Source organism: Paralichthys olivaceus, chromosome 20 (assembly GCF_024713975.1).
Source record: "Paralichthys olivaceus isolate ysfri-2021 chromosome 20, ASM2471397v2, whole genome shotgun sequence".
NCBI lineage: Eukaryota > Metazoa > Chordata > Actinopteri > Pleuronectiformes > Paralichthyidae > Paralichthys > Paralichthys olivaceus.
The window spans coordinates 6,156,514-6,184,166 of NC_091112.1; the positions used below are offsets into that span (position 1 = coordinate 6,156,514).

The 27,653-nt window shown below is 44.9% G+C and overlaps 1 protein-coding gene across 8 annotated transcripts; it reads right to left on the bottom strand.

Moving 5' to 3' along the window:
• On the bottom strand, positions 1-27,532 carry ash1l (ash1 (absent, small, or homeotic)-like (Drosophila)). 8 transcript variants are annotated; one of them, XM_020102475.2, is made up of 27 exons: positions 27,356-27,532; positions 26,218-26,314; positions 22,607-23,396; positions 17,438-21,854; positions 14,950-15,616; positions 14,611-14,784; positions 14,396-14,490; positions 13,963-14,036; positions 13,775-13,820; positions 13,460-13,568; positions 13,077-13,283; positions 12,761-12,907; positions 10,717-10,825; positions 10,439-10,588; positions 9,953-10,020; positions 9,402-9,568; positions 8,888-9,040; positions 8,638-8,692; positions 8,150-8,282; positions 6,311-6,583; positions 5,911-5,997; positions 5,733-5,823; positions 5,211-5,349; positions 4,898-5,070; positions 4,396-4,562; positions 3,364-3,826; positions 1-2,442 (listed from the first exon to the last, which is right to left on the bottom strand). In XM_020102475.2, the coding sequence occupies exons 3-27, from the start codon at positions 23,201-23,203 to the stop codon at positions 2,351-2,353; spliced, it is 8,853 nt and encodes a 2,950-aa protein (XP_019958034.2). In that variant the 5' UTR covers positions 23,204-23,396; positions 26,218-26,314; positions 27,356-27,532; the 3' UTR covers positions 1-2,350. The 8 variants fall into 8 exon arrangements, with proteins under 8 accessions (XP_019958034.2, XP_019958031.2, XP_019958032.2 ...); XM_020102472.2 differs by having other exon boundaries at positions 3,337-3,826; XM_020102473.2 differs by having other exon boundaries at positions 3,337-3,826; positions 22,607-23,399; positions 27,356-27,526.
• Positions 27,533-27,653: the final 121 nt, after the last annotated feature.

Consider the following 27,653-nt stretch of genomic DNA (forward strand, 5'->3'; position numbering starts at 1 on the left):
TGTATTCACAATAATGTAGTGCTTTTTTATTAAAAAAACAAACAAACAAAAAACAAATATAAAACAAAAAGTAAAAACCAACAGCATTTTTCATGACTTAAGAATCATAATTACAAACTTTTAAACGAGTGGAAGAAGTATTTTTTTTTGACAAACTGTACACATCACAAAATGTCCGCCAGTCTGCCATTTACAATGCTTGCATCTTATTTTGTGATTGTCTAAAAAGAACCTAAACGAATCACACAAAACACACAAATACAAGTACAAGCATCATACAATGACTGCTATCACAAAACGGAACCATTTCCTATTTGAAAGAAAAAGAAAAAGAAAATAATAACATGATATCAGGCAGACAGCTTTACTTTTGTTTCTGTCACCGTTTAAAAATATCATAACATTTTTAAGTTGGTTTGTTTTTTTAGTGTTCAACACTTTGCAGCAAAAAAACAAGGAGTACATTTCTCCTTAAAAGTAAATATTATTAACAATATTCAGTGACAAGGTGTCTTGCTGAGTCACTGTCATGTCCCAATGCCTTCTGTCTCCGTTCCGACATTCCTCTCGTTCATGCAGTACATAGATGAATTTCATTTATAGGCAACGAAAACTCCACCTAAGTTTTTACGTCGTCAGGAAATTTACGGTGAGATTTTCTGGACATTAAAAAAATCATTTTCCTCCGAGCTTAAGTGTCTTCATTATAGTAATACAAACGGAAGAAATTATAATATTATCGTTATTATAATAATCATAATACATTTAGGGCTGAGTCCTGTACAGTACAATAATAAACAAAATCCATTTTCAAGATATTGCTTTTGGAGACACTCCTCAATGTAAAGTGTATATATTTACATAACTTGGCACTGTACAGCTTCCCGTTCCCTCTCGACCGCCTCTCCGTCAGTGTCTCATTCTCGTCACGTCTCTGTCAGTTTACCGCACGGGGACATTGCAGGCTTGTCCCTTTTTAGCAGAGGCATTTGGGGAAAAAAAAAAGAAATCTCATCAAATATCACAATTTCCTTTTAAAACATTCTCCATGGCAACCAGGAACATAGTCTAAAGACAAGAAAAGATCCTAAGTCCCGTCCCCTCCCAATATACAGTATACACCGCCCCACCCGTCTCACAGAATATAAGAAAATATGACCATCACGATACATTTCATGTTAAGTATTGTTTTCCATAGTTTTCTTAAAACTGTTAATTGCCATCGAGCCCTTAATTTTTTTTTCTTTTTTTTTTAAAAAGGTATATTTTCAAGAAATCTGGCAGAGTACAGACACACAACAAAAGTGTGTACGCACGCACACACTCGCACGCAAGGCAGTCGGAGAGCACAGCTGTGTAAGGCGTTACTGTTAAAGCCAGTGTCCCCCCGCATGCCTGATTTAGTTAAGCTGGTGAATCATGTTACTTCAAAAAAGAGAGGGGCCGAGCTGACTGCCTCACAAGAAAATAAAAAAATTAAAACCTCAACAAGACACTTTGACTGACTAAAGCGCACACTCAATCTCCCCTCGCGTTAATAAACACGCCCCCCGGGCTTCTGTTCCTAAATGAGCAACTACAGTATAACAGGGAAAAGATAATAGACTTTTAACTCGCGTTTCTTTTTTTTCTGTTTTTCAGACTGCATCATCAAATACTGTGAGAGTGTTAGTGTGTTTTCATTATAGATACATTACACAGAGCTTCACAATATCCATGGTACCAAAAGTGCAGTTCACCACCCTTGTTCTCTTTCTCATGAGCAGCATCTGAGCCCACTGCTCAACATACATTTCTAAGAAGCCACACCCCCCCACTTCCCCTCCGGTCCCGGCGCTGATCTTCTCTCGCTTGTTTGCATTTAGTCATTGCAGCATTGAACCGATTCTCCAGCATTCACATCACCACTGAATGAAAGGACTGACCGTCCCTCCCTCTATCCGCCCCCCGAACTCCGTACCACTTGTTTCAATTCATCTGCCCATGTCTGTTATGTGTCAATGCATTTAAGTGCATGGGTTTTTCTCCTATGTTCATTCATTTGAAAAACAGTTTTTGCATCAAACTACTTAAATAAGCAAGAAGTCTGGGTCAGCTCTCTCTTCGTGCTCCTTGAGAACTTTTGAAAAGCTAAAATTGCCACAGAGTCAGCGCTTCCAAACCCCCTCCACGCTCTCAGATTTGAGATGACAGTTTTGGAAGAGGTAAACCGGAAGAGGCCCAGAGGGATGCATTGTGGTCCTTAATGGTCAGGCAGCCAGCAATGCTCACTTCCCCTCTTGCTTTCGCTCCATTTTCTGCACTTGCTCACAAGGTGAAAAGCAGTGTGCTTGACAGGCACGTGGCAACGTTATTTCCTCCCCACGAAATCACCGAAACCGAGCGTCCGTCGCCGTAGCCGCCGGCCTGCGCCCTCCTCCAAGAGATAACTGACATCTATGGCTGTTGGAAGAACAGACAGAGAAAGAGAGAGGGGATTAGGAGCGTGGACAGAAACAGCTGACACAGGGTGTGTATCAAACAAAGAAAAGGCGAAGGTGTCTTTTCTGTTATTCCCATTAAGCTTCAAGTGCTTAAAAGTCAGACAGAGTCAGCAACATCCAGTAAGCCTGGGAGACTGTTCCTCAAGTTTTAACTCAAACTCTGAAAATAGTTTACCTATTGTCACACAATTAACACTCGACTTATGTTTGAGGCCATGATGTCATGATGCATCTATCACATTTCCCTAACCTGTGAGATGTTTTACTTGGTTCGATGTGCAGCCTCCACTGGTCTGTATGTTCAAAACACCTTTTACAGACTGTCGGCTTTGTAAACAAAAAGATTTTTCTCTTCTTACTTCTGCTTTGTTAACAAGTCGCGGACATCATCAAGCTGAAAACAGTTTGAACATCCACTATGTTTCTATGTAACATCAACTCATAGGAAATACAGCTTGTATTCAAAAACTACCAATACTGGTAAATACTTGGGTACTGTAATATTTGACAGCAGGGTTTTGCGATATTTTTCTGGTATATTTAGGATCTTTTTGGTAACAGTGTCAGCAAATGAAAACAACCGCCTGTAACATAGTGCAGGAGGAAAGGACTCGGACGAATCAGCAGACATCTGTTAGAGTGAAAACACATAAAAATGACTGAAAGCTAAATCTGAGCAGCAGATTTTGATTCCTTGTCATCCCTCATTCCCTTTAATCGACAGTTTTTCTATACCAGCTGCCAACTTACACAGAAAATGGTGATGAAATGTATTATCCAACATGTTTAAAATGATAAATGATGTCACAGAGAATGATCTGAATATTCAACCCTCATTCATTCGTTGACCTACCCCCCTGCTTTGTTCCCGGTCCCTCACCATTCTTGCTGGGAGTTCTGTGCAGCAGATCCAACAGAATTTTGTTAAGTCGTTCCCTCTGGGCCTCCCTCCTGCCCAGCACTGGGTGGTGTAACGGCGAGGATGCTGAGGAGGACGGGAGTTCAAGCATCTCTCCGATCCTCTCGGCGGTACCCTCTTCCAGCTCCTTGCGCTCCTCAGCCTCCTGCCCTTCCTCTTCATCATCATCATCATCATCATCATCTTCCTCTCCCTCCCCTTCCTGCTCCGCTCTCCTGGGCTTCGCTGAAAGAACTTCGGGATCTTCTGGAGCCATCTCCATGTCGTCCTCCACTGCTCTCCCTTCTTCCGTCTCAGGTGGGAAGTCGTCACCCCGCTCGCATGAAGATCCGTCGTCCTCGCAGCCTCCAGCTCCTTTCGGTCGTTCGCTCTTCCAGGCCGAGCGACCCCCGTTCCTCTTGTAGTTGTCAGGAACGTAATGAGGCTGCAGAAAAGTCAGAATTACACTCGGTTCGAATAATGTTTGTAAATACTTTTATGCAGCTGATTTAGATGTCAGATAGTGACGGTTTGTAAATAATGAATGAAATCAATGCAACACAGTAGAGAAACCAACAACGAGTTCTACAAAGTTACATTTTCCTGACACAGACCTAAACTTATTTGAATGCAGTGTAAAATAATTCCTGCAAGTCTTTTTTTCGTCTTTTAGATACAAATGACACTGGACACAATAACTAAAACAAATATACTGGATGTCGTCAACATACCAACAACAGTGACAAAATAACAGAACAGGTTTTTTGATGCAGTTCTCTAGAAGCTCTTGAGGTTTTCCTCCATTTTTTCTGGTTATCCCTACCTTCACCTGGTATTGTGTTGCAGGAAGTCTAAACAAGATGAGCAAGATGAGCTGCCCTGGCAAATGTGCCCAGGGCTGTAATATTACCTCCGCTCTTAAAATATCTTTCAGTGTTTAAAAATCAGCTGCAGAGGCCAACACAGCAGCACCCGCCCTGTCATTAACACCACCCAACCCCCCACTGCACTCACCGAGAAGTCTCTTTTAGGCGCGAGCCGCTTGGGGAAATGGTTGAAGGCGTATGGCTTGGTGCAGACTGGGTAGCGGTTACGATGGATCTTGTAGAATAGGTGAGCCGACTTGTCCAAGCGGTAATCACAGATGTAGACATCCTGCTCTTTTACGCCCTTTGGCCGTCCTGCATGAAGAAAAGGATTTTTGTATTAGCAAAGAACTACTGCAGTTTATCTCATCATAAAATACTTGAAGAGCAAATGTTTGTATATTTTTCTCTCTGCTGCATGTTGGTTGAAATCTGTCCAAGTTGAGAGCTGAATCATTATGAGATAGTCAACCTTCATTTGTCAGCACTATCCTACTTGTCATCCATAATTACACACACTCAGCCTGTAAGGAGCTTTAATCAAGCAACACATGAAGCTGAGCAGTAGTTCTTCAAAGAATTAATCAGTCACAGAAGATGCAGTGAGTCAAACCAACATATAATGAGGGTTTGTGGGATTTTTCCCTTACCCTTGCAGTAAGTGTAGAGATCGAGGACACAGCAGTTTCCCACCACTGCCTCCAGGGGGATGATCTCGTAGAGCGGCATGCGGAAAAGCTCATTCTGGTAGAACCGTCGTGATGGAGAATGATGTGTCTCGTGAGGACGGAAGTAGTGGTGGCCAAAGGCAAACCTCTCACCCCTTTAGAGTTTGAGTGGAGCAGACAGGGTCAGAATATATAACACTGTGTCTTAGCACCTAACAATGACAAGCAATTACAACTGTATTTATAACTTTTCTCACAATCAGACATGTTTAGCGAATCATCTGGTTGAACTTACTTTTCGTTCTTCCAGAGTTTCTCGATTCGGAAGATGTCAAGTTTATCACGGTTGATGTGGGACAGGAGACGGTAAGACTGTCTGACAGGCTGGCCCTCAGGTGTGCGTCTGCTGTCTCGCATCAGATACACACAGTCGCCTGCACAACACACACACTGACTTGTTACTTGTCTGCAATGGTAAATTTCACAAGAAATGGACTGCCTCACACCACAGTCACTTGACAGATGGAGTTTAACATCTCAGTTTGGTACTTCACTTCTTTGTACAAAATTTGGAGAGGATTGATTTCGGTTGGTGAAACTTTTTTTTAACCGGTTTCACCTCTGACCACGTGCAACACACCCACAGCCTGATATAGAGTGATGTCATGTTAAATCACTGCAGCAACGTGAGGAGGTAAACCACTGGAGGTCAGCAAACACAAGATTTTCAGGAGCTGTTAAAATGCTCTAAAAGTTGAGAGCAAACCTTTCTAAGCTTTTATCAGCTCATGACTGCTGGTTTAAATTGTTTCTATACCTTGATGTAGCAGCAGGTCGTCTCTCAGGAGGCAGATGTAGTAGATAGAGCCGGCCTGAGCGTAGTTGGGCTGGGGAATCATGGGAACTTCCTGTAATGACGACACATGTAAGTGAGATTAGAAGAGGTCGGTGATCCAGTTTGGTATTCATGGCATTTTACGCCGGGAACAACGTACCCTGTCTATAGGCCGAGGGTCACACTGCTCACACAGGTAGTGCTCTACCTCGGCCTCCAGCCGCATACAGTCGAAGTGCTGCCATACCTGCAGTGACAGAAAAATAGCTGGAATCACATATTGTAAAAAAATGGGTGGTTGACTTGATTTCTCTCCAGCTGAGTTCTGTTCCATCTATATTTGTTACTACCCTTGTTTCCTTTGTCTAAAAATAAATATACACAAAGGACCGACTGCACAAAATCCCTTTGACAAAGTGCTTCATAGTTTGGTGAAGTCTCAGGAGAAACACTCACTGAAACAGGTGTAACCTGTCACACAGTGTAAACAGTGGATGGAGAATGTAAAAGTAAAACTAAAGATGTTTTCAGTTGTATGCGTTTGACGCGTCGCTTCTTACCATGCACTTTTCACACTGGATCATCAGGCCTTCGTCCTTGTACATTCCACAGATGCAACGGATGACGTCGTCGTCCTTGTCGTGGGACCCGGGCCCTCCTCCTCCGTGGTGGTGGCCATGGTCTCGCTCCAGCGAATCCGAGCTGTCGGCCTCGCTGGCAGTCTCGCCCACGATCTCATCAATCTGGACAGCGGCTTCATGGCGAGCGCTGTAGTAGGCTTTCCGCAACCGACACACGTCCCTGCCCACTGATGACTTCCTGCCGTAATATTTCTGGTGGGAAAACAAGACGGTCGTAAAAGAGTAGCTACTAGATGTTTATGCCAAAAACAATAAATTGTCAGGAAATCATCATTGTGAATCTTTTACTGAAGGTGTGTTCTGACACACAGCGGGATCCCACAGACAGCATGAAGAGAAGATATAAATCTTATTAGAATAATGTACATTTGACCCAAGAATTACACCCTCATTGTTCAAACACTCAGACAAGTCTTTTCCGTGCAGAGCTGCTGCAGAACAAAGGTCATTGACAAGGAAAGATGCATTATCTATGCAACTGCCAAAATTTCACCTGCAGGCCAACACCCAGCAGCTTTCAATTTAACAATAAACCACATTCCACTCACACATTTTTCAGTCTGCCAGAAAAAAGGCCCAGGGACCCAGGGGTCAATCTAATTTAGACGTCTGCATCAAACTTCTCTGAATGGGAACATAAGCTCCTCTGAGAGGTTTCAAGTGGCTCTTGTTTAAACTGCTACGCTATACAGATGTAAATAGAAAGGACCTGCTACACGTCAGGAATCATGTAGTTACATCCCATTAGGGAGGTTTTTGTGTGCGAAAGAAGAGAGGAAAGCGATGACTGAGTGGGAGGAAGAGCGCCTCGGAGCTGCACAGTAACAGCTTAAATTATCATTCTGATGAGGCCTCTTGATTTTGATTTAGCAAAGAATCTGTGATCATACTCGGGAGTTAGCGATGATGAAAACTGGATTCTGCAGCAGCTTTAGCTTTCATGTAATCATCACACGTGTGTTTCTAATGCTTGTTATACAGATACTGTATCTAACACTGATTGAGCATTGAGAAAAATATTGTAAATTATGATCAATACGACAAATATAATGATGCTGGTACAAAGTTATTGATTGACAGTAGTTTTTTTGTCTGCTATCACCAGCTTATACTTTCCCAGGGGAACCAGAAGCAGATCTAAACCTGCCTAGAGGAACCAAAAACTAAATGTTGTTCATGTAAGACAGCTCAGAAGAAAGTGTTCTTGTAATGTTTAGGAACTATCAACATGATGATTATGTGGTTTAATAGCACTGATGCAGCTTGGGCCGCAGTTTTCTGGCTGGTAAAAAATTAACCAAGCCCAACCCCTCGACAAGCATTCTGTTTTTATGGTTGTTGTTGTTGTGGTTTCCCAAATTACAGGCACGTGCAGCATAAAAGAATCAAGTAGTTTGCTCAGCCAATGTGGCCGACATACCAAATATAATTATATATGTATTTTTTCTGAACCTAATATGCGTCACTTTACAAAACAAAGACACACTGAGTGCAACTAGAATTGATACAAGTATGAGGGGTAGACATTTGATGTTGCTGTTAATTAAAGAGCAAAATAAATAGAGAGAGATAGAGAGGGAGGGATCGGTGAATGAGAGAACAAAGTAAGTTAGAGGAGGAACAAAACTTCCCTTAAATACTCTTCTTCTGGCGGCACAGCTCGACTGACAGAACGATTAAATTATGCATGAATGCAGACACAAATGCTCTTTCTGCAGTTCTCATTGTAAATAGAAGGGGATCGTTGATGCGGCCTACCTCAGCATTGCGGAAAACTTTAAGCATGTCCGTGTCGAACGCTTCAACGGTCTTGTAGTGGCCCGTGAGGATTTGCTTCTCGATGGTGCTCAGGTCCAGAGGGTCAGACACCTTCTCATAGTACTGGCTGTTCCTGATGGCATACGAACACAGTGGTGTTAGCTTCCGCAAATGTGGCTTTAATAATGAAATGTGTATCAGGGGAAAGCAACAGTAAGTCAATGGGTCTACAGATGACAGGAGCAGCACAGTGGAAATCAAACTCCCCGTAACGGTGTAAGGGCTGTTAGTGTTTCGACACAAAAGTGATTATATCAATACTGGAGGAGAAATCAAAGCAGGGGCTGTCATGGCTCAAAGCGTGAGGAGAAAGATAAAGTGTTAGACTATGTGGGTGTTATACACTGATAGACCAGATAACACTCTGCTGTCTGGAAACAGAAACACATTATGAATGAACCAGGGGACATGCAGGTTTACGCTCCTACCTCTTCCGAGAAGGAAGATTCACCAGTGGAGCAGCAAGTGTCTGACCGGCTGAATCTGAGGGAAAGAACGACAATGATGTCAACATTCCGAGAATCTTTTCTTTCACTACATTAGCAAAGAGACAGATGTGTGTTAGAGGCCTGTTCGGGTGGAAAGTTGGGTACATCAGAATAAACAGACGCAGTTGTGAATTCCTTTGGTTATCTATACATATTATCACTAGGTATATTTCTCCACTATAAAACTGACCCTTGTAGCTGGTGATCATGTCACAAATCTCTTTGAAGATGTGTGCAAGACGAGCAGTGCGCGTGACTTCTGTGTTTTCCTCAGCAGCGGCGAGTCTCCGCGTACGGACTGACCGTGACGTCTGCAGAGCTGAGAACTGCGTCAGGAACACATCTGGAAACCAGGGATGAACACAGGAGAACATCAGGCATTTTTTCAACAGCTCAGTCACACACAAACGCTGATCAGTTATCTGCAGGCGGTGTTGAAAGAATTCAAACATTAGTAATCACTTATTTTGTGATTTAAAATGTATTTAGAACATAATCTGTGATTTTCCATGGCTTGAATAAGTCAAAATACACTGATCTACTTCAACATTTAAACCAGTTACTGATTTTAATGTTGTAACTGGGAGGTGTAAGTTACATACTCTGCAAATTGTGTGCAGCTATAACATGCATATCAGTCAATTGTAGCTATTAAAACAATTTTCTTCCGAAGCCTCTTCGCATCTTTAAATTTGTCCACTCACCTGACTTAATGTTGCCGTCGTCGCGGATGACTCCTCCCCAGCGTGTGTATATGGACAGGCTGCTGGCGTCACGCTCTCTCTCACCCTCTCTCTTCAGCAGCTCCTGTTTTTCCCTCATCTTCTCCCAGTTCCTCAGGAGAAACACTCGGTGCTTCAGCACAAAGTTTCTGGTGATTGAGGGAGAGAAAACAGTGTGAAGAGAGACAGCTTGTGAATGTGTGCATCAACATCAGCTCACACCTCATACTTGATATAGCAAATATACAGATTGCTCTCTGGTGGAATTTCTTTTGATCATTTGGAAACTTAATATGCCACAATTCACAACAAGGGAGGCAGCAAAAAATTCCCTTCATCTGAATGTAAATTGTACTAAATGTAATTTCAGATATTTAACCAAATGCTGTTTATTTCAATAGTTTGCATTAAAGCTTTACAGAAATGCAAAACAGACTAAACATGTTAATGATTGATGTGCACAAGATGGTTTCAGTTCTGTTTCTCCTGTTTGTCACTTTGGTGTCAGTTTGTGTGTGTGTGTGTGCGTTTACCTCTCTCTGTTGGACATGGGCTTCATGAGATGAGGGTAAAACTTGTTGCTGTCACTCGACTCTTCCTCCTGATAAAAAAACAGTTGTACTAAACCATTACTCATGATTTATTTTACACCTTCTTAAGTTTCTTACTCAAACTTAAACTGAGTATGATTGAAAACCTATATTTAAAATAGACCATGATGTAAATTTTGGGTGATGCAGTTCAGCCCTTATTCAAAAGCATACCCCTTATGGTGTTCTGAGTTACTTTTTCTTTTAGACACCTTGGTTCCACTACGAGTACCTCTGAGACACAGACACATCCATGCCCTACATAGACACTGTACCTGATCTTTTATCAACTAGCAACTACAGATGAAAACAAGTTTTACTTTTAACTCAAAAACTGTGGGAAATTTTTCAATGAAAGAATCAAAAGTTCTACACGTGAACTGATACAAACACAAGTTCTTAGTATTTGTTAGTACATTCATTACTTACTCGTTTCTTGAGCTGGTGTTTTGATTTCCTTTTCTCCTTAAGTCGACCCAGGCGCCGAGTCCCTCCCGTCTTCGCAGGCAGGCCGTTAATGCGTTGGCTTTTCCCACCGATGATGCCCCGGCAGCTCTCTGAGCCACACTTACACACTTGCTGCAGGGCAGAGAAAAAGACAGAGTTGTACTAAACTAGAAAGGGGTCTGAAATTGAAACCGCTGCGATTACAGCTCTGAACAAAGTGTTATTCCATGAAGAGGTCAAAGTGGTTCTTGCTGCTTCACCTGCTCTTCTGTGTTGAAGGAATGGAAGTTGTAGTCGTAGGTGAGCTCAGTGCCACTGCTGATCTCCTTGAGAGCAAAGAGACCAATTCTGTAAACCCCGTTCACGGACCTAAGAGAGGAGACAGACACATGGAATGAGCTAATGTGTCAACCTACAATAAACTGTGTATGTGACAATATGGAGTTAAAGAAAACGAAATATTAAGCACGATATTTTTATACATTCCCCTTGTGGCTGTGGTGCAAAGGGCTAGTGTGTGTTTTGACCTGTCAGAAAGCAACTTGGTCTTGTACAAAAGAGGTTACATCCTCTCCCATAAATCAGGTTTTCAAGTGTCTGTCCTGCCTTCAAAGTTAATGTTTAAACACTGATGTCACAGAGTCTACTGACGTTAAGACAGCTTAAAATTGGAACAAAAAGAGAAGAGGACTGTCAGGTTTTAGTTTGCTCGATTTGGCTACCACTCAACACATCGTAAAGCCTCTTTTTTTTCTCCTTTCCAAACGAAGCAGTGCTCTAGGTTTTCGCCTTTCTTCTAAGAATAAAGTGCACTATTCTGTTTGCCAGCCACTTCATAATTTATTCCTTCTATAGGGGTAAAAAGCTGGTTCAGCGCATTGTCTTCAGGCTCTACAGCTGTATCTAAGGCCCCGCTGCATGTAATCTCTCTTCTGTGACAAGATGGATGAGTCGTCAGGCTTTGTGCTGAAAATCCTCCATCCTTGTGGTGGCTTTTATTTCAGCCCAGCCACTATACATTATACACACAGCCTCGCACACACATGCACAGACCAGTGCCCTAGATTATGAGCAGGTCTACGCTGGAGGGTAAAGAGTACGGTTTGATAGTTGACTCTCAAGGTCGTTAGCAGTCCAAAATCAAATCCTCTACAGTGACACGTGGTGCAGATTCACCAAACACAGGCAAACCGTGACTAAAGCAGGTTTCACTTCATAACATCGGCCACAGTGAAGCCTGTTCTGCCAGGGCTCTGATTGCAGTGGATTTAGCCATGCTGTGAGAACAATCCCTCAGGAAACCAGTGAATTGTTTTGGCGTGGTGCAAGGCCTTTAAGCCATTTAGGTCTCTGAACACTGGCAGAGTGTGACTGAGGTGATCTCATCAGATTACCACCACAAAACCACATTAATAAGGTTAGGGTTTCCAGGCACAGTGTTCTCGTTTACAATCAAGTGCACCTGCTACACGTGTCCCTTGTATGATACCTAAACTAGGACAACACCATAGTCTCTAACATCCACTGTGACGACTTAACCGTGTCCAAGGTTAAAGGGATTTTACTGCATAGCTGTGATAAATCCACACAACTTTAAAAAACTTCTAAACATAACACAGAATTTCTGTGATAATATGGGAATATAACACTGATATAATTAAGGCCATTTACATGCATTAAAGTACACACACGCTCTGTACTCAAACTACATGAGTCTATTGCGAATCCTCAATATTTCTTACTAGTTTAATTCTGGTACTTCCAGTGTAGTCAGTTTGTCTCTTGCAGCGAGAATATGAAATTACCCATCTCATCCAAATCATCAAGCCCGCAAACGGAGAGCAATTAAGTGAAACTATTTAGTTAATGGGCTAGTTTATTTTCTACATCATTAACCTTAAACACCAGAAGAATTTGGAAAACAAAACACTGAATTATCAAGATGCAATTTTTATCCCAGTGAGCTTCTCCCACTATTGATCCAGCAAATGTCTCACTGTCACTCGTTTAACACTTTCTGTCACATATGAAGAACACAGCAGCACATTGTCGGGTTGTATACGTTCATTCTAACAGAAAAATGTCCGGAACATTCAAGTAGAGTTTTTTCATTCACAGCATATCAACATTTTCCTGAAAATTCCAGAGCTCCGAAAAATGCCTGGTGCAACTGACTCAGACATTTGCGTATGGCAAGTGCTCAAGTCTGAAATGGCTTAAGCCAAATCTGTTTTTGTGTTAAGAACCCAAAGAAACCACAAGGACACAAGTAGTGAACTGGTGTAAAGCTGACATGACACCCACCACTTCTGCATCTCACAGTTGGGTTCACAGCTGTGGTTTATGAAGCGCGCCTCATTGCCCATTCGATAGCTGTCGATCACCATGCCACTATCCAGGTTCAGACAGTACTGGCCACTGTGGGAGAAGTACTGCTCCATCATACGGCTCCTAAGTCACGGAAAGAACAAAGAAGAAGAAGATTAAAAGAGACGTTTCCTCCCATTTCTAAATAGGTACTGAAATGAGAAACAGGAAAATCAAGAGTATGGTAATATGCTAAGTCATCTGACGTCCACATACATTTTTAAACAAGAATAGTTTGCATAATATATCTCACCTGAACTCCTGTTCGCTAACAACCTCTCCCAGGTACTCAATGATAAATTGTCCAGAGCGGAGAGACTCCTTGGTGCGGATGCCCCAGCCCTTGCCCTCAGCGCGGAATCGCTCCAGACACTGGACCCAGTCGTGTCTCTGGATATGCTGGTTGTCACAGTGCTCGCCACATGGACAAGTGCTGGGAGAGCACTCTGCAAAGCTCATCCTGGAACACAACACAATTGAACATAAGTTAAATCTTAAGTATTTTTTCTGACACCATGTTTACCCTCCATTGATGTCTGTTCTATAACTGAACAAAAGAACTCCAAAGTGTCCTTGTGTGTGAAAAAGCATCTTGGTTTTTGAAAATAAAATTATAATTGCTGTATGTCTCTTTACCTATTCAGGCAATCATCCAGGCAGCCTTTCTCAGCTGAGCCCTCAGGACCTCTACAGTTGCATGTTGTTGTTTCATAACCAGAGAGAGGCTTCACGTCCACATAGACATCTGTGACACAAACAGGAGATTACCACTTCACATTTAAAGTCATGGCCAGGAGTGAGAGCATTAAGTATTTTTAATTCCTATTTTGAAAACAACGTTCATGTAACTAATGACAACAAGAGTCAAAGCAACCAAGGGAGGGATCAACAGAGAGGTGGTAATAGAACTGATCCAGTGACAAGTTACATGTTGGAAAGCCAGATACTCACTTGATCTGATCTTTTTATACAGGGGGACATCGGGCCTCTTGTAAAGCTGAAACACAACAACAGAACAGTGAACACAAGGGCGTTTAATGACAAGCGGGCTAATACTTTATAAACTACCGATCAGCTGCTCCCTCCGAGAATGGGAAAAAAACCTTAAAAAACAATTAGTATTCGATGTGATGGATCACCTGATCGTGTTTCCACAGCCATAAGATATCGTAAGGCAACTGGAAATCAATACGCTTCTGTCGCAGGTACTTCCCTGTAAAAACAAAGGGGAAATGTTGAGAGAAAAAAAACTTAAGGAGGAAGTAATTTTTGACCACATACTCTACATTTATCACAGCTATATTGGCATACTGTATGTAAATAAGAAGTTTGAACTGTTGATGCAAATGTTGTCATTTACTAATGGCTGAAAATATACATTTGTGGTAACTGAAAAAGAAGTGTTCTCAAGCACTGAAGTAAAATAGTATTTCTGGATTTGACTCAACACAGCATAATGAGAAACATTAGTTTTAGACACACATATATATATATATATCAGTTTGGTAGTAATTACATGGTCAAATCATGTGTTTTAAAAATAAGAAAGTGCAAAATGTGACCCAGACTCACCAACATGTATAGGAGCTGGAAACAACCCATAGTCATGTTCCCCAGGTATGTATTCTAGCTTCTCTTTCTTTAGCTGCAGAAGCTGACTCCGGGGACTACAGGGTGTGGAGAAAAAGAGGGCATTGTAAAGAGAAGCTGTCCACACTAACTATATATGGTGTGCTAGTCTCTCAAAACAAATAAGATATTTAGTTTTTGATTTCCTTGGCACTCACTCTTGTGTCTTGTACACGTCAGAGTAAAGACCCGCCTTCTGGAACTTCTTTTTTGGAGGTCTCGCTGGTCTCTTCTCCCGTTGGCTGGTTATGGAAATGGGTGGAGCTTGTTCCCTTGAGACAGTGCCTGGGCGTTCCGGGGAGCAGTGGCCATCTGGCTTGCTTTCCATTGAGCTAAAAATAGAACCATGACTTGGTTTCTAGTGACAATTGGATGTAATAAATGTTCCTATATATACCAGCATTGAAGCCACACCTACTGTGAATCACTGTCTTTGTCCCACAGCTGAATCTGTCAGCTGTAAAGGTTATCATGCAACATAGTGAACAGTTGCTTACCCACGAAAATGCTGGAGCTCCTCCTGAGTAAGCCAGCTTCTTCCTGTGCCAGTTTTGGCCCTTGCCACCAGGTTTCCCAGGTTCTCCTCTCTGTCCGGCAGGCGCTCCTCAGTCTCTTCTACCTCCCCGTCCTCTTCTTCCTCCTCTTCTTCCTCATCCCCATCTCTCTCCCAGTGCTTCCTTTTCTGACCTTTTCTACGCTGTCCCTGAACAACTGCCTCAATAGCATCAGTCACAGTGTCCCCCTCCCAGCCCCTGACCCCTGCAGACCGTTCTCCCCCTCTGTCCCTTTGCCGGGTCGGGTTCAACTCAACGACAGGGGGTGGGGATGGCGGTGGGGAGGGTAACGGGTGTTTCCTGGGACGTCCGGGGCCTCTCTTCTTCACCACATTGTTTCCTGTACGAGCCTGTCTCTGCAGTTTCTTGGCACGTAGGATTTTGTTGACATGGTGCAGGCTGTGTTTGGATGGCTGTGCCCGGTGGGAGTGGTGGGGCAGGGAGGCATCCAGGCAGCAGTCCTGAGAGGGAGAGAGGCAGGACGAGGAGGCAGAGCCATGGGAGTGAAATAGAGAAGGCTGGTGATGGTGCTGCTGTCTGTGGTGCAGGGATCCTTCGGGACCTTCAGGGGTCTGGAGGGCAACCCCTCTTGCCTGAATACTTGATGACCCTGGGGGGGGGGGAGGAGACACAGCAAATTAATGCTAAGTATATATAAAAGCACTCAGCACACATTCTTAGCATTTATGAGTGACACTGCAACTGCTGACACAGTCAACAGTCAGGAAACTGGGTGATAATGTCCCGTGACTGTCTCAGCTGTGTCTCAGCCAAACCACATAAAGTCTACACTAAGATTTGTTTGACCAACCTCAGGTAATTGGTGAACACAGCATAACAGACTATATTATCCCTTCTTGGCTGACAGTCTATACATGCACTCAGTGATAAATGAACTTGTAGAACATAGAGTAGCCTTTTCATTTATTTACTTCAGCTTCTCTTAATTTACTCTGACTCACATCATCATCTTTCATCCTTAAAAATCTTTCTTTAAATCTCTCCTTCACATACTGACTTTTGTTCTGTATGATTGTCGACCACCTATTCCTAAACAGTGACTCCGCTACATTCGTTGTCAATAAATTTACTATTGACCATAAAATCTTCGTACTGCGACTGTTTCTCTTTCAGTCGACAGAAAATGTGTAAAATGGAAATGTTTCATTTATAATGGAATGACATTTTAATGTAAAATAATTTTGAAAAATACTAAACATATACTAAAATATACCAAAACATTCATTATCAAGGTGAAAAAATACATTATATTGATACAAGGAAGCAAAGGGAAAACTGTGAAAGAAATTATTAAATCATTAAAAATAAATATTAGTGGTGTAAATCCATCAAGACCATTATTATTTTTCAGTCCTTGCTAAGTGAAAGTGGGTTTCCCCATCCTCTCCTTTACTCCCTTTTCCCCCCCACATCACTTTCTTCCCAACCTCTTCTGTTAGTGTGCATCCATCAGCCTGCATCATTCCCGACTGTTGTCCCAGTCCACCTTTGACCTCCACTATCTTCATGATGCAGTCTGCGACTGCTGATTGACCCCAAGTCCTGAGCTATAATCCAGGATTACCCTGTCTTGGTTTAAACTGCACCATACAGCCTCTTACTGCCTCCCATCTCCCTTCACATGACTGTTCAAGGTGCTGGCTGAAGCTGAAGACTAGGCCTCACATTGTGGGCTTTTGAGGGAAAGGTCTACTAAATATAGCATGTTAGCAAAACACTCCACTGCTGCAGTAAGATGAGCACAGGCAAAAACGCTAGATCATCTGTGGCCAACTGTGGCCATCCACGCTCATAGTCGAGTCAGTGTAAGTCATTACGCATGTTTTCTTTTTTTTGCCAGAACTGTAACCACTCGTAAGAGCTACCAAATGTCAGCGTATGCACAGGCGATGTCACGGTTTCTTTCAATATGACTTTTTTCAGTAGCATTAAGTAGCCTATTTCTTCAGTAGAGTAATTTCTTTGTTCAGATGGGGGACAGCTGAGACAGCTACAGTGACGGAGCTGATCACTTTCCAGTGATCTTTGATCCAACCACAACTGAGGTATGGATGGTTTCAGTGGTAACTTTCAACACCAGGAGGGATTTTCAAGAGACAGAGCTATCGCTGAGCAAAGATCAAGCAAGATTTGAGAGCCCACTTGCTGTGCCATCTGGCAGAGTCTGAAAGAAACATTGCCCCAATTAATAGTCCTGGAATCAGGGCTAGATCTAACTGATTCCACCCTGTGCCAGTTTCGCCACAGCTGGACCAAGCCATAAAACTCAGCCAATCAAGTTCAGCAACAGGATTCTTGATACAACATCTGAACTATTTTTTTAATGTTGTATACTGTTTATCAGTTTATGAGTGGATCTTCTAATTGTTATTAATACAGATGAAACTTAATACAATCAAATGTGACTTACCCATCTCTCTCCTTTCTGCTGATGTTGAGCGGTCTTTCCTCATCGGCCGGTCCATGCGGGAAAAGCTGGAACTCTCCGGGACAACCTCAGTCTTCCTGCTCCGGCCCCCCTTCAGCGTAGTGCGGGTGAGAGCAGAGGCAAAGAGATTTGTGAAGTTTGGAGAATCATGGGCTCCGGGCTCCACATCCTCTGTGGGTGTTAGAGGCTCCTCGTCTTCACTGTCCGAGCAGCCTGCTGGGTCTTCTTCCCGTCCATCTGTGAAGGGACCCTGGCCAGGCATCACATGACCCCGTGAAAGCTTAGAGTAGTCTGCCTCAGAGCTGCCCATATTGAACCAGGACTCCACTGGGTGGTGGCCTTTTGAGCTACTACCCAATGCAAGCCTGGATGGGCCTAGACAGGACATTGAGCTCTCTTTGCGCTTGTACCTTTCTGCAGATGAGGTTGAGGAAGAAGAAGGGGAGTTGGCAGAGGTGGAAGCAGTTTGCTTGCTGGCACTGGCGCTGGAGGTGTCTCGTCCAAACCGGCATCTTTGTAAAGACTCGGCCATTCCCAAATTGCCAACTCGCTCTCCTTTCCCTGATGCTCCACTGTCAGATATCCCTGCATTAGCTCGGCTCCCTGATCCACTTCTTGTTGCTTCTTCCCTGTCCTCCTCAGCACATCGCTCTCTGTGTTTGTGTCTGTGTTTGTGTTTGTGGTGCCAGTTGAAGGAAAGCTCAGAGGACATGGGTGGGTAAAGGACAGGGGACCTTCCTCCTCCAAGGAACTCTTGCCTCAGCAGCTTATGTTTTTTCTTGTGAAATTTAGAGGGGTTCAGCAGGAGATGTGAGGGATGATGATGATGCATATAAGATGTTGGGGGAGGAGGAGGGAAAGATGGTGAGTGGTGAGAGTGATGAGATGGGGCTGTGTGGGGTGACTGGTGGTGTGGGTGGGGATAAAGAGCACCAGCTGCAGGATAGCCTCTGTAATAGCCCAACCCCAGGGGCCCAGAGGAGTAAGGAACGCTGTAGGAGGGGTGATAGAATCCTCCACTGGACAGTGGGAATCCAAGCCCAGGTACAAAGGGAACCTCAGACATGGAGTCCCTCAGTTTCGGAGGTCGTCCCCGTTTCTTCTTCATGTCTGGTTTTCGAACGTAGTGCAGTGGGTCACAGGAGTATGCAGGATGGGAGTAGAAGCTACCAAAGTTAACTCTGAAGATTGTAGGCAGGAGGTCCCTGTGGACATAATGATGTGGAGGTGGGCCACCTGTGCCTCCTATACCCCCACTGGCCCTGCTCCCCACCCCTGGTACTCTACTTGTTCCCGCACCCATACCTATTCCACTACCGAGCCGGTGCCCTGTGGTACGGTGTGCTATCCGTATTTCACTCAGTCTCACAACAATGTCATCCAACTCAGCAAGAAAGTCTGGGTCGTGCCGGCGGGAGCGCAGCTGCAGATACTTCTTCTTGCGTTTCCTTTTTTGTCTTTTTAGCTTGTCGTAGCCAGGACACCCGTGGCTGCGGCGTTTACACTTGTGCTTATGTTTCTCCTTGTGTCCCAATAAAGAGGAGGCAGGGGCTGCTGGGTGAGGTCTCCGGGGATCAGGTGATGACCTTACCCCATGAGGTGATGGAGAGGGTGAGGGATGTTCCATGAGCACAGCAGAGTGTCGCCGCCTGCCTCTAGAATTAAGTCCCACTCCTGGACCCATGGCTGAACTAATGACCCCTGGCATTAATAATCCACTGCCCATCCCAGGGGGCAACCCAATTGCACCCAAGCCACCCGCTCCTCCCGCTTTCTCACCACGGTCAGAAGTACTGTTATTGTCCGTTCCTATACCACTGTCACTGGGCACTGTCTCCTCACTGTGTGACTCACTGACTGGTGATGGAGTGGCTTCTTTTAGCTCACTGAGGGGGGCAGGGGAGGTTGGATGAAGCGGTCGAGGAGGGGAAAGCTTATGATAATGGTAGTGCTGCCTATAATGGTGGTGGTGATGATGGTATCCCCGGCAAGATGACTTTTTCTGGGAAGCTGCTGTGGCCATAGATGACGATGTCGAGCCCAGCCCTGTGTTACGAGGATTAGGGGCAGAAAAAGTTGGAGGAGGGAAGGAGAATGTGTTGTGGCTGTGATGGGAGTTAGCATAGTGAGCATGACCTGCAAAGTGCACTGAGCCCGGCTCCACAAAGCTGGCATCACTGATGGGACTGTGACCTCCACTAGACTGCGAAAGGGAAGGAGAGGGGAAGACTTCTGAAGAGAGGGGGTGCTGTTGATGGTGATGGAGAGGGGAAGTGGTGTTTGGGGAGAGGAAAGGTTCTTGTGGAGGCGTAGCTGAGGAATTAGTTGCTGCTTTTGGTTTACGGCCTCTCCTCTTACCCATATATATTGTGCCCTTTTTACTGACATTAATTTGTGGCCCTAGTTTTCCCCCAAAAGAAGCAGCCAGAGAGGACAACGATTGGGTGGTAGCTTCCACCGAGCCAACAACCCCACTGGGAGGGCCTATAGGGGGTTCCTCTGGTCTGGGGCCTAACAGGATTTGACTGAGAATGCGTTTCCTTTTCACACTTTTCATCTTATTGATCTTGCCTATAATAGTTTTCATGATGAGCTGCCCATTTCCTTTACTGCGGAACCGTTTCTCTCCCATGTCTCCTGACTCTGGAGCCAATGTGGGAGGCTGACCCTCCTGGGGTAAGGTAGGGGGAAGGCGCTTGGGACGTCCACGTTTTCTAGGCATGGGCTTAGGGGGGTTGAAGTCCACCTCTGGGTGAAGAACAGGTGGGTCCTGCTCTTCTTTGGACTTTAGTAAAGATGAAAAGACCTTGGAGGGGACTAGCTTGTTAGGTGGGTGCCCATGGGCCGGGGCATCAAGCCTTGGCATTTTGGACTTTGGCCTTCCCCTTTTCTTAGGCTGAGATGGGAAAAGCTGTGAAACTTGACTTTGTGGCACAGGATTTGGTTTTACCTTATTTGGGTTGGGAGGCCTGCCCACTGGTCTTTTAACAGGTGGTGATACTGCTTCCAAGCTTGAAGATAAAGGCATGGTGGTGTTGCTCTGGTCGAAGGGACTGTCCTGGCCTGTTCTTTGACTCTGCGTCTTGTTCATAAGACGGGACCAGCGGGGTTTCCTTCCCCTGCGTTTTTTAAGGGGTTTGCTGTCCTGCTCTGCAGGAGAGTCTATGGAGGAATCCGGAGAGTCATCTCTAAGCGGCGTCTGTGGACCATCATCACCATCCAGATCTGGTGGAGAAGGTGCCCTTTGTCTAACAGGCTCAGGGAGTATGATAGTCCGGCCGGGTCGACTACCATCCCGGTTGGGACTTCGCTTACTTGGACTAGAGCTCTTCCCCCTCTCAACCCGCAGTGACTGATTATTAGCCCCCTTGTCCTTCCCTTCTGGCTTTCCTATTCCTATTGGGGGAGGGCACTTGGTTAAATCTCTAGGACTGTCTCTGTCCTGCTCCAGTTCACTTGCACTGCTTTCCTCTGCTAGTGCAGGACTCTCACGTGCATGGTGTCCTTGTGAGGGAACCGGGGAACCTAGGTGACTCACTGCACTCACTGTCCTCTGCTCAGCTGAGGTGGTGGAAGAGGATGAAATAGGACAGGATGGCAAGGATGCTGCATGGGGTTGGGAGTGAGCAGGACGCGACTGTGCCTTAGAAATGCTACTGTTGCTGTTGTCATTGATACTGTCTTTTGAAATGGCTGACAGTCGATTATTGCCATACGAGAGTGCTGGGCTGCTGCTGCGACTACTGCTGTTGCTGCTGCTCATGCTGTTGCTGATGTGGTTACCACTGCTGCTACTTGCTTTCCCAGCCCCATCTGCGTCCTCCTTTCTCAGTGGTGTTAGGTTGGGTGAATTTTCCATAACATTGTCTTTGTTCCTAGAACCATAGGGACGACCAGGTGGTCTTGATACGGGAGGTGGTGGAGAAAGGTGGACCATTCTTGAGTATGTGTTCCTATTGGCCATAGCCCTGTCTCGCTGTTTGGCTGTGGGGGCCATGAAGCCTGAGTTTGGAAGAAGAGGAGCGGAGTCAGTCTTTGTGGGTTTGGCTGGCTTTGGGGTCTTTGATGGTGGACATGTCGCTATTAGTTGAGCTAATTTCTCAGTGACTGTTGGTGCTCCCCAGTTTTGGACATTCTTGTCCTTGTCTCTCTGACTTTCACTAGTGTAGGTGTATTGGGGTGGTTTTGCACCTTCAAAACTGGGTTCCTTTGATGCAGGTAGTGGTGGTGAAGGTGAGGATGTCCTGGGGTTGAGTTGTTGAGTCTGTGCTTTCTTTGAAGAGGAATGCGTTTTACTGTCTGGAGGAGGGCGGTGAAGGTTGAGGGGTCTCTCAGATGTGGTGGCTGCTGCTTTTGAGTCTGGCTTTGTGTCAGACTTGCTATCTATCTTTGGTGAACCCTGAAAAAAAGGAAAAAAGTAACTGATGAATAACTTTTGTATTTAGAAATACAGTGCTCAATTTCTAAATTACACAGATTTATCAAAAAAGACTCTCAACACACTCAAGTCATAAGCTGTCAAAGCTATTATTTAATGACATATTAGAAAGGGTGGTGCTAACGCATCCAACCAGAGACACTCTCAGTATAAACTATCAATAAACAATAGGTTTTTTACCCCGCTATACAAATTTCTATTTTATTGTTGAGATTTTCTGTCCAAAGCTGTTTTCTGGGCATGTCCAGGGGGGGTGTTACACTCAACTCAATAACATTTAATCAGGGTCAGACTGGGGACAGAGGGGGAGAGCTAGAGAGAAGGGTCAAGCAGGGGAGGGGGTGGAGAGGACATGGCCAGGCAGAGACAGAGGATAGACGGCACAGACGGAGGGAGACCGGAGGAGGCGGTACTTGATGAATAGAGACAGGCTAACAGAGAACACAAAGAATACTAAAGAACAATTTATGTTCCGCTCTTCATCTGTGCAATAACATGGTGATTACTTCAGTAATCTTGTTGTGGGCCACTGCCTTACCAGAGATTGACTGATCTGATTAACTGAACATCTAAAGAAACTGAGGTAAATAAACAAAACAAATATAATGCATTGGTGAACAGGCTGGCTGTCAATATCAAATGCTTGCTTTTGGCAAAGCATGAATCCAACTTTGAGTCAAAGTACATAAATTGATTATGTTTTCCCTCCTTACCCTTTTTGCTGGAGCGCTCCCATTTACTTGGGAGGGTGACAGGGTGGTGGTGACAGCAGGAGGAGGAGCAGGAGGAGGTGGAGTAGGAGCTTTAGCAGAGGGGGTTGATGAAGATGATGGGGGTGGTCTGTTGACACTGGGACTCTTCTCTTTCTCTTTTTCCCTGCCATTTGAAGGACTCTGGGTTTGAGTGCCATCACCTGTAGCCCCTGCACGGTTTCCACGGGCACCTCCACGCCCTGTATGCCTCACAGTGGCCCTAAAGGCTGGACGGCACACATAAATATCCAGGATTTTAGGTGGCTTCTTCATGCGTTTAGCTTGAAGGCCAATCTTGAGTTTGACATTCCCCTCGGACAGGCTGCTCTCTTTGATGGAGAAATGTGACTGGTCGCCACTCGTGCCTCCTGGACCACCTGCACCTTCCCCTCCAGTACCAGCTGAGCCAGTGGCAGCTCCCTCCTTCTCTCTGTCCCTCTTCTTTTCCTCCTCTTCTTCTTTCTTTCCACCTCCTCCATCCTTTTCTCGCTCCCCTGTGGGAGCACCTGAGATAAGAGTGGGAGGAGTTGCAGTTCCCCCCTGCATCTTCTGATCCATCAGAACTTCAGGGGGTGGACAAGTTGACTAGGGAGGGGATGTTGTGGTTACCAGGTAAAGTTTTTGTCAGGGGATGGGATGGGGGTGAAGGGGAAAAGGGGGAGGGGGATAACGGTGAGGGTGAAGCTCTCCTTGATTTAAGGCGGCTTCTCTCCCTTCCTCGGCTGTCCAGCCCTCTTTCTCCGTCCTTCAACTGCTGGAGGAAAATTAGGTAGAGAAGGGGGAGGGACAGAGAGCAAGGATGGAGAGGACAAAAAAAGAAAATTTCATCAGTCACTGCAACACAGAACATCAACCAAACACTGACAGTTTTAAACAGTGCCCTACAACTGAGAAGTATAAAATGTCTTTCAATGAATGATGGTGCTAAGCAGATGGAGGGCAACAATTTTTATCATCTATTTGGTTAGAGGCTGTCCTTCATCCTGTCTGGGTGACTTTTTATGGTTTCTTCATCCTCACAGCCTATAACAATCTATGACCTATTTACACAGCCAAGGCTCTTCTTCCTAAGAAAGGTAACCTTAAGCTCAAGGACTTTAGGTAGTCAATGTGAGAACTACAAAACCCAACACATCCAGAGTCAATAGTTCATCCCACAGTGTTGTCACATCCTTTTAAGATGTCACGAGATAAGACAACGAAAGAGCAATCTCTTAAGCTCCCTCATTAGTTGTAATGAAAACATGGTTGTTATTGTGGTATGCTGCTCATACCATATGTTTGCAGAGCAGCAGCAGAGTGCAGCATTTTCTTAATTGTAACTAGCAGAGCCCAATTCAATGAAGTTGTCTACAGCTCCCCATGGCCACTGAGTGATTTAATGTGGATTCGCCCCGAAGCAGGTGCTTTTTCTGTGTGGAGTCATTTGGAGGCAATTCAGAACTGTGACCTCAGCACATTGGACCCTCTGGGACTAGACAGAGGATCCGGCCGCCTTTCCCAGCCTTCGCCAGCAGCAAATGAGAGTGAGTGATAGAGCGTCAATGTGCCGGCGGTTTCTCTGCGCCCTACATTAGTAGAGAGCACTAAAGGAGCCACTTAATGGAGCCTCAGGAAAGTCATACAAGTCGTCATCATTAAGGCACAGAAAGAGATGTAAAAAAACAGAATCTACCCAACACAGCATCTTACACCATGTTTGTTTTGGGTTATGACTGTGGAAAACAGTAGTGACATTTTTTTGTTGAACCACAAAGTATACACAGCCCAATTTTTTGAGTCAGGGCTGTACTTCCCCCACGCCCTCTTTCTCTGTTTACTTCAATTACTCACTCCATTTCGCCTCAAAACTGCAGACTCCCCCTCACTATACATACCACACTCAAATCACACCTCCCTCCTTTCTTTAACACTCCATCAATCTCTGTGTTCTTTCAACGCTTTCCTAAAGCTTTTCCTCCTCTATTTTGCAAACTGCAGTAGTAACAGCACACAAACCAAAGTTGCTGTGTTCCTACTTTAACCAAAAACACATTTAACCCACCCCAAACTCTATTCTCCATTTCCTTTTTTTTTTCTTACGCAGAGTGACAAATGTTCTCCCCGTTCTTTTATGCTTAACGCTTGCAGTGATACTAACTGCTTCCGCTGCCTGACGGTAACCATGCCAAAAATAAGCCAGTGTAGTACCAAACTCAGTGAGAGGCTCATGGAGAAAAGCCTTCTGGAGAGTCAAAACATTCCTCTCACCTCTGACAAGCCAAGTCGGGTGGTTTACTGGCAGTTGCTCTCCTGTAAATGATCTGATACTTGTGATTAATAAGCCGTAAAACCAAAACGCACCGTTGTAACATTTGGCTTCATGGTACTTTTGTATTTACAAAGCAGTAAGACTACATTATAGTCATTTGGACTTTTTGAGTCAACCTGCAACACAGAAGAATAACAACACTACTCATGTCTGTGTGTTGTTTGCTTTTACTTCCAGGAGTTACAGTTGACATAATTGTATATAAAACAAGAACAAACGTCAGATTGTGATAAATATGAATGTGGAGAGCAAAGAATCAATGATCAATATCTGGTCAAGAATCTAGAGAGAAATGCAGGGCAGGCAGGAACGTAGTAAACAACTTCCCGCGCCCCCTCCCATTTCTTTCCTCCCCTTACTCCCTCACTCCCTCACTCCCTCCCTCCCTCCTCACTTTTGCACACGTTGTTCATAACTGCTGATTTCCCTTTGGCCATAGCAATAGTATCCAACCCATCCACCCCCACATCATTCACATGAGGGCTGGCGTCTGCCCTCAGAGCTCGGTGTCATTTGCAGGGCTTTTACACCATTGGTATCAGCACAGAGCCGTGTGACGGAGGAGAGAGGGGGGATGCAGGCAAATTCCTTTACTACTACGATTAGTTTGTATCATCTAAACAGCAGCAGCGTTCAAACACCTGAATGGAAGAGGCGGGTGTGATGTTGACGATAAACGAGCCGCAGCAGAGGCTTCAGTAAATCTCGGATGGGAATGACAGGTGTCAGTCAGCACCAGCCCCATGTAAACATTGGTTATCTCTTCAGGCTCGAATGCTTTTAAGTGAAGCGAGAAACATTTTAATTCAACCACACTTCCCCACGTGTTATTCAAAAAAAAAAACAAAAAAAACGTGGTTGCCCAGCGGAGGGCTGACTGAACAAACCGAATAACGTTATCTGCTTTCGATTTCCTGTATAGTCAAAACTGCACAATAACTCGGATCACCTCGTTTTTTTTCTTTGCTGCAAGTGCCTCCTATTAACTCAGCGAATTCACCAATGTTTAGCCAGACCCTTAATTACTGGAAATAGACCCAGCCTCAGAGACGTGCTTGACAGACATTAGGTTGACACTGCATGCGGTGGTGGAGAAATGATTCTTGCAAACATCTGCTCATGTGTCAACATCAGATTATTAAAACTCTGCAAAAACAGAAGCAGGGATCGACCTGAACCAGTGGATCTACACTGTTAGATGAGGAATAAATAAAAGTAGCTATCAAAACATGCATCATATTAATGTATTAAATACACTCACCTCTGTAATTGTCCAGAAACGGTGTTCACATTATTTTGCTCTGTGTCCTCCCTTCGTGTGTATCAACGTGGTGGCCACATATTTTATCTTCCAAGTGCTGCATTGCCCGATAAAAAACAAAAACATGAAAAATGTCACAATGTGTTTTGATTAGAGCTGATAGAAATCTTAATCTAATCTAACCACACTTCAGCTGCCTGGAAGTAGTACATGTCTCCCCCTCTTCGTATCCGAGCTGCAATTGCATAACAAATGTTTGTGCTGTTTCCAGACGTGCCAAATGGGTTATAACGAGGCGATCGCATTGACCAGCGGCCACAAATCTCAATCACAAATCAATGCACACCGCTCAGAAATCGGATTAACCTTGCCACCTCCAAAACACAAAGTTACCACGGAGTGTCAGGCATCAGCCCACAAATGCATGTTCATAGCATTTAAGCTAACAACAAGCACGGCTGCGTAGACATAAGCATGGAGAGGCTTCTTAATGCGACCCCCATGTATTGTGAGAGGTTTGTGTTTATTTTGTAACTAGCTAGCAGCCACCATCCGTCCAATAATAGACAGCCTGTGCTACATTTTGCATCAATGGCAGCGGCTAACTAGCATCTACCAGGAGCCTGGGCGATTCAGGCTAATTCCGCCGTGCACAGCTCCGGCGGTGGGTAACACACGAGTGGCGGACACCTTCGGCTCTTCGGTACGATTTCTGAAAAACCCGGAGAATGCGTGGAGACTCGACCCCGGGACAAGTGATGCACACGATCTCACATCTCCGTCACATTCTCGCAGGCACTCGTGTTACCACATCTCGGCTACGACGGCTAACGATGCACTAGCTAAAGTCAGCTAAACCCCCCGAAAAAAAAAAAAAAATGTATCTCCAAATGTCGGTTTTGATAAACAGAACAAACGCACGATTCACCCGAGAGGAACACACACGTAAGATAAACCCACCACATGTGGAGGGCTATAATCCAGCGGTGTAAAGTGACAGATGCAGCGCCGTGTAGGTTATTAAAAAAAAAAAAACACTAACTGTCAACAAAATGGCGGCTGCGTTGAATCAACAGAGACCCGAAATGGATCTCCCCCTTAATTCCTTCTGGAAATGCTGAAAATCCCCGGTCCTTACAGCGGCTGGTGTCCGTGGTGTCTCCCGCCGGTGCTGCGAAAATCCGCTCCGGGTCGCCGTTAGCTGGGCCGGGACGTGTCGCCACGGGCCTCCCTCGTTAGTCGGGCCTCCATGTCTGCTCAGCCCGTATCGCTCGTACAGTGTCAGTACAACACGGGCATTCTCGCTCCCAGGGAGGGAGGGAGGGAGGGAGCGAGGAGGACGGACCGAGGAGGGCGGAGGGGAGGCGAGAGGAGAGGAGAGCAAATGTCGGTTGAGTGCGCGGCTCCTGCGCTCATTTAAAAAAACAAAAACACAC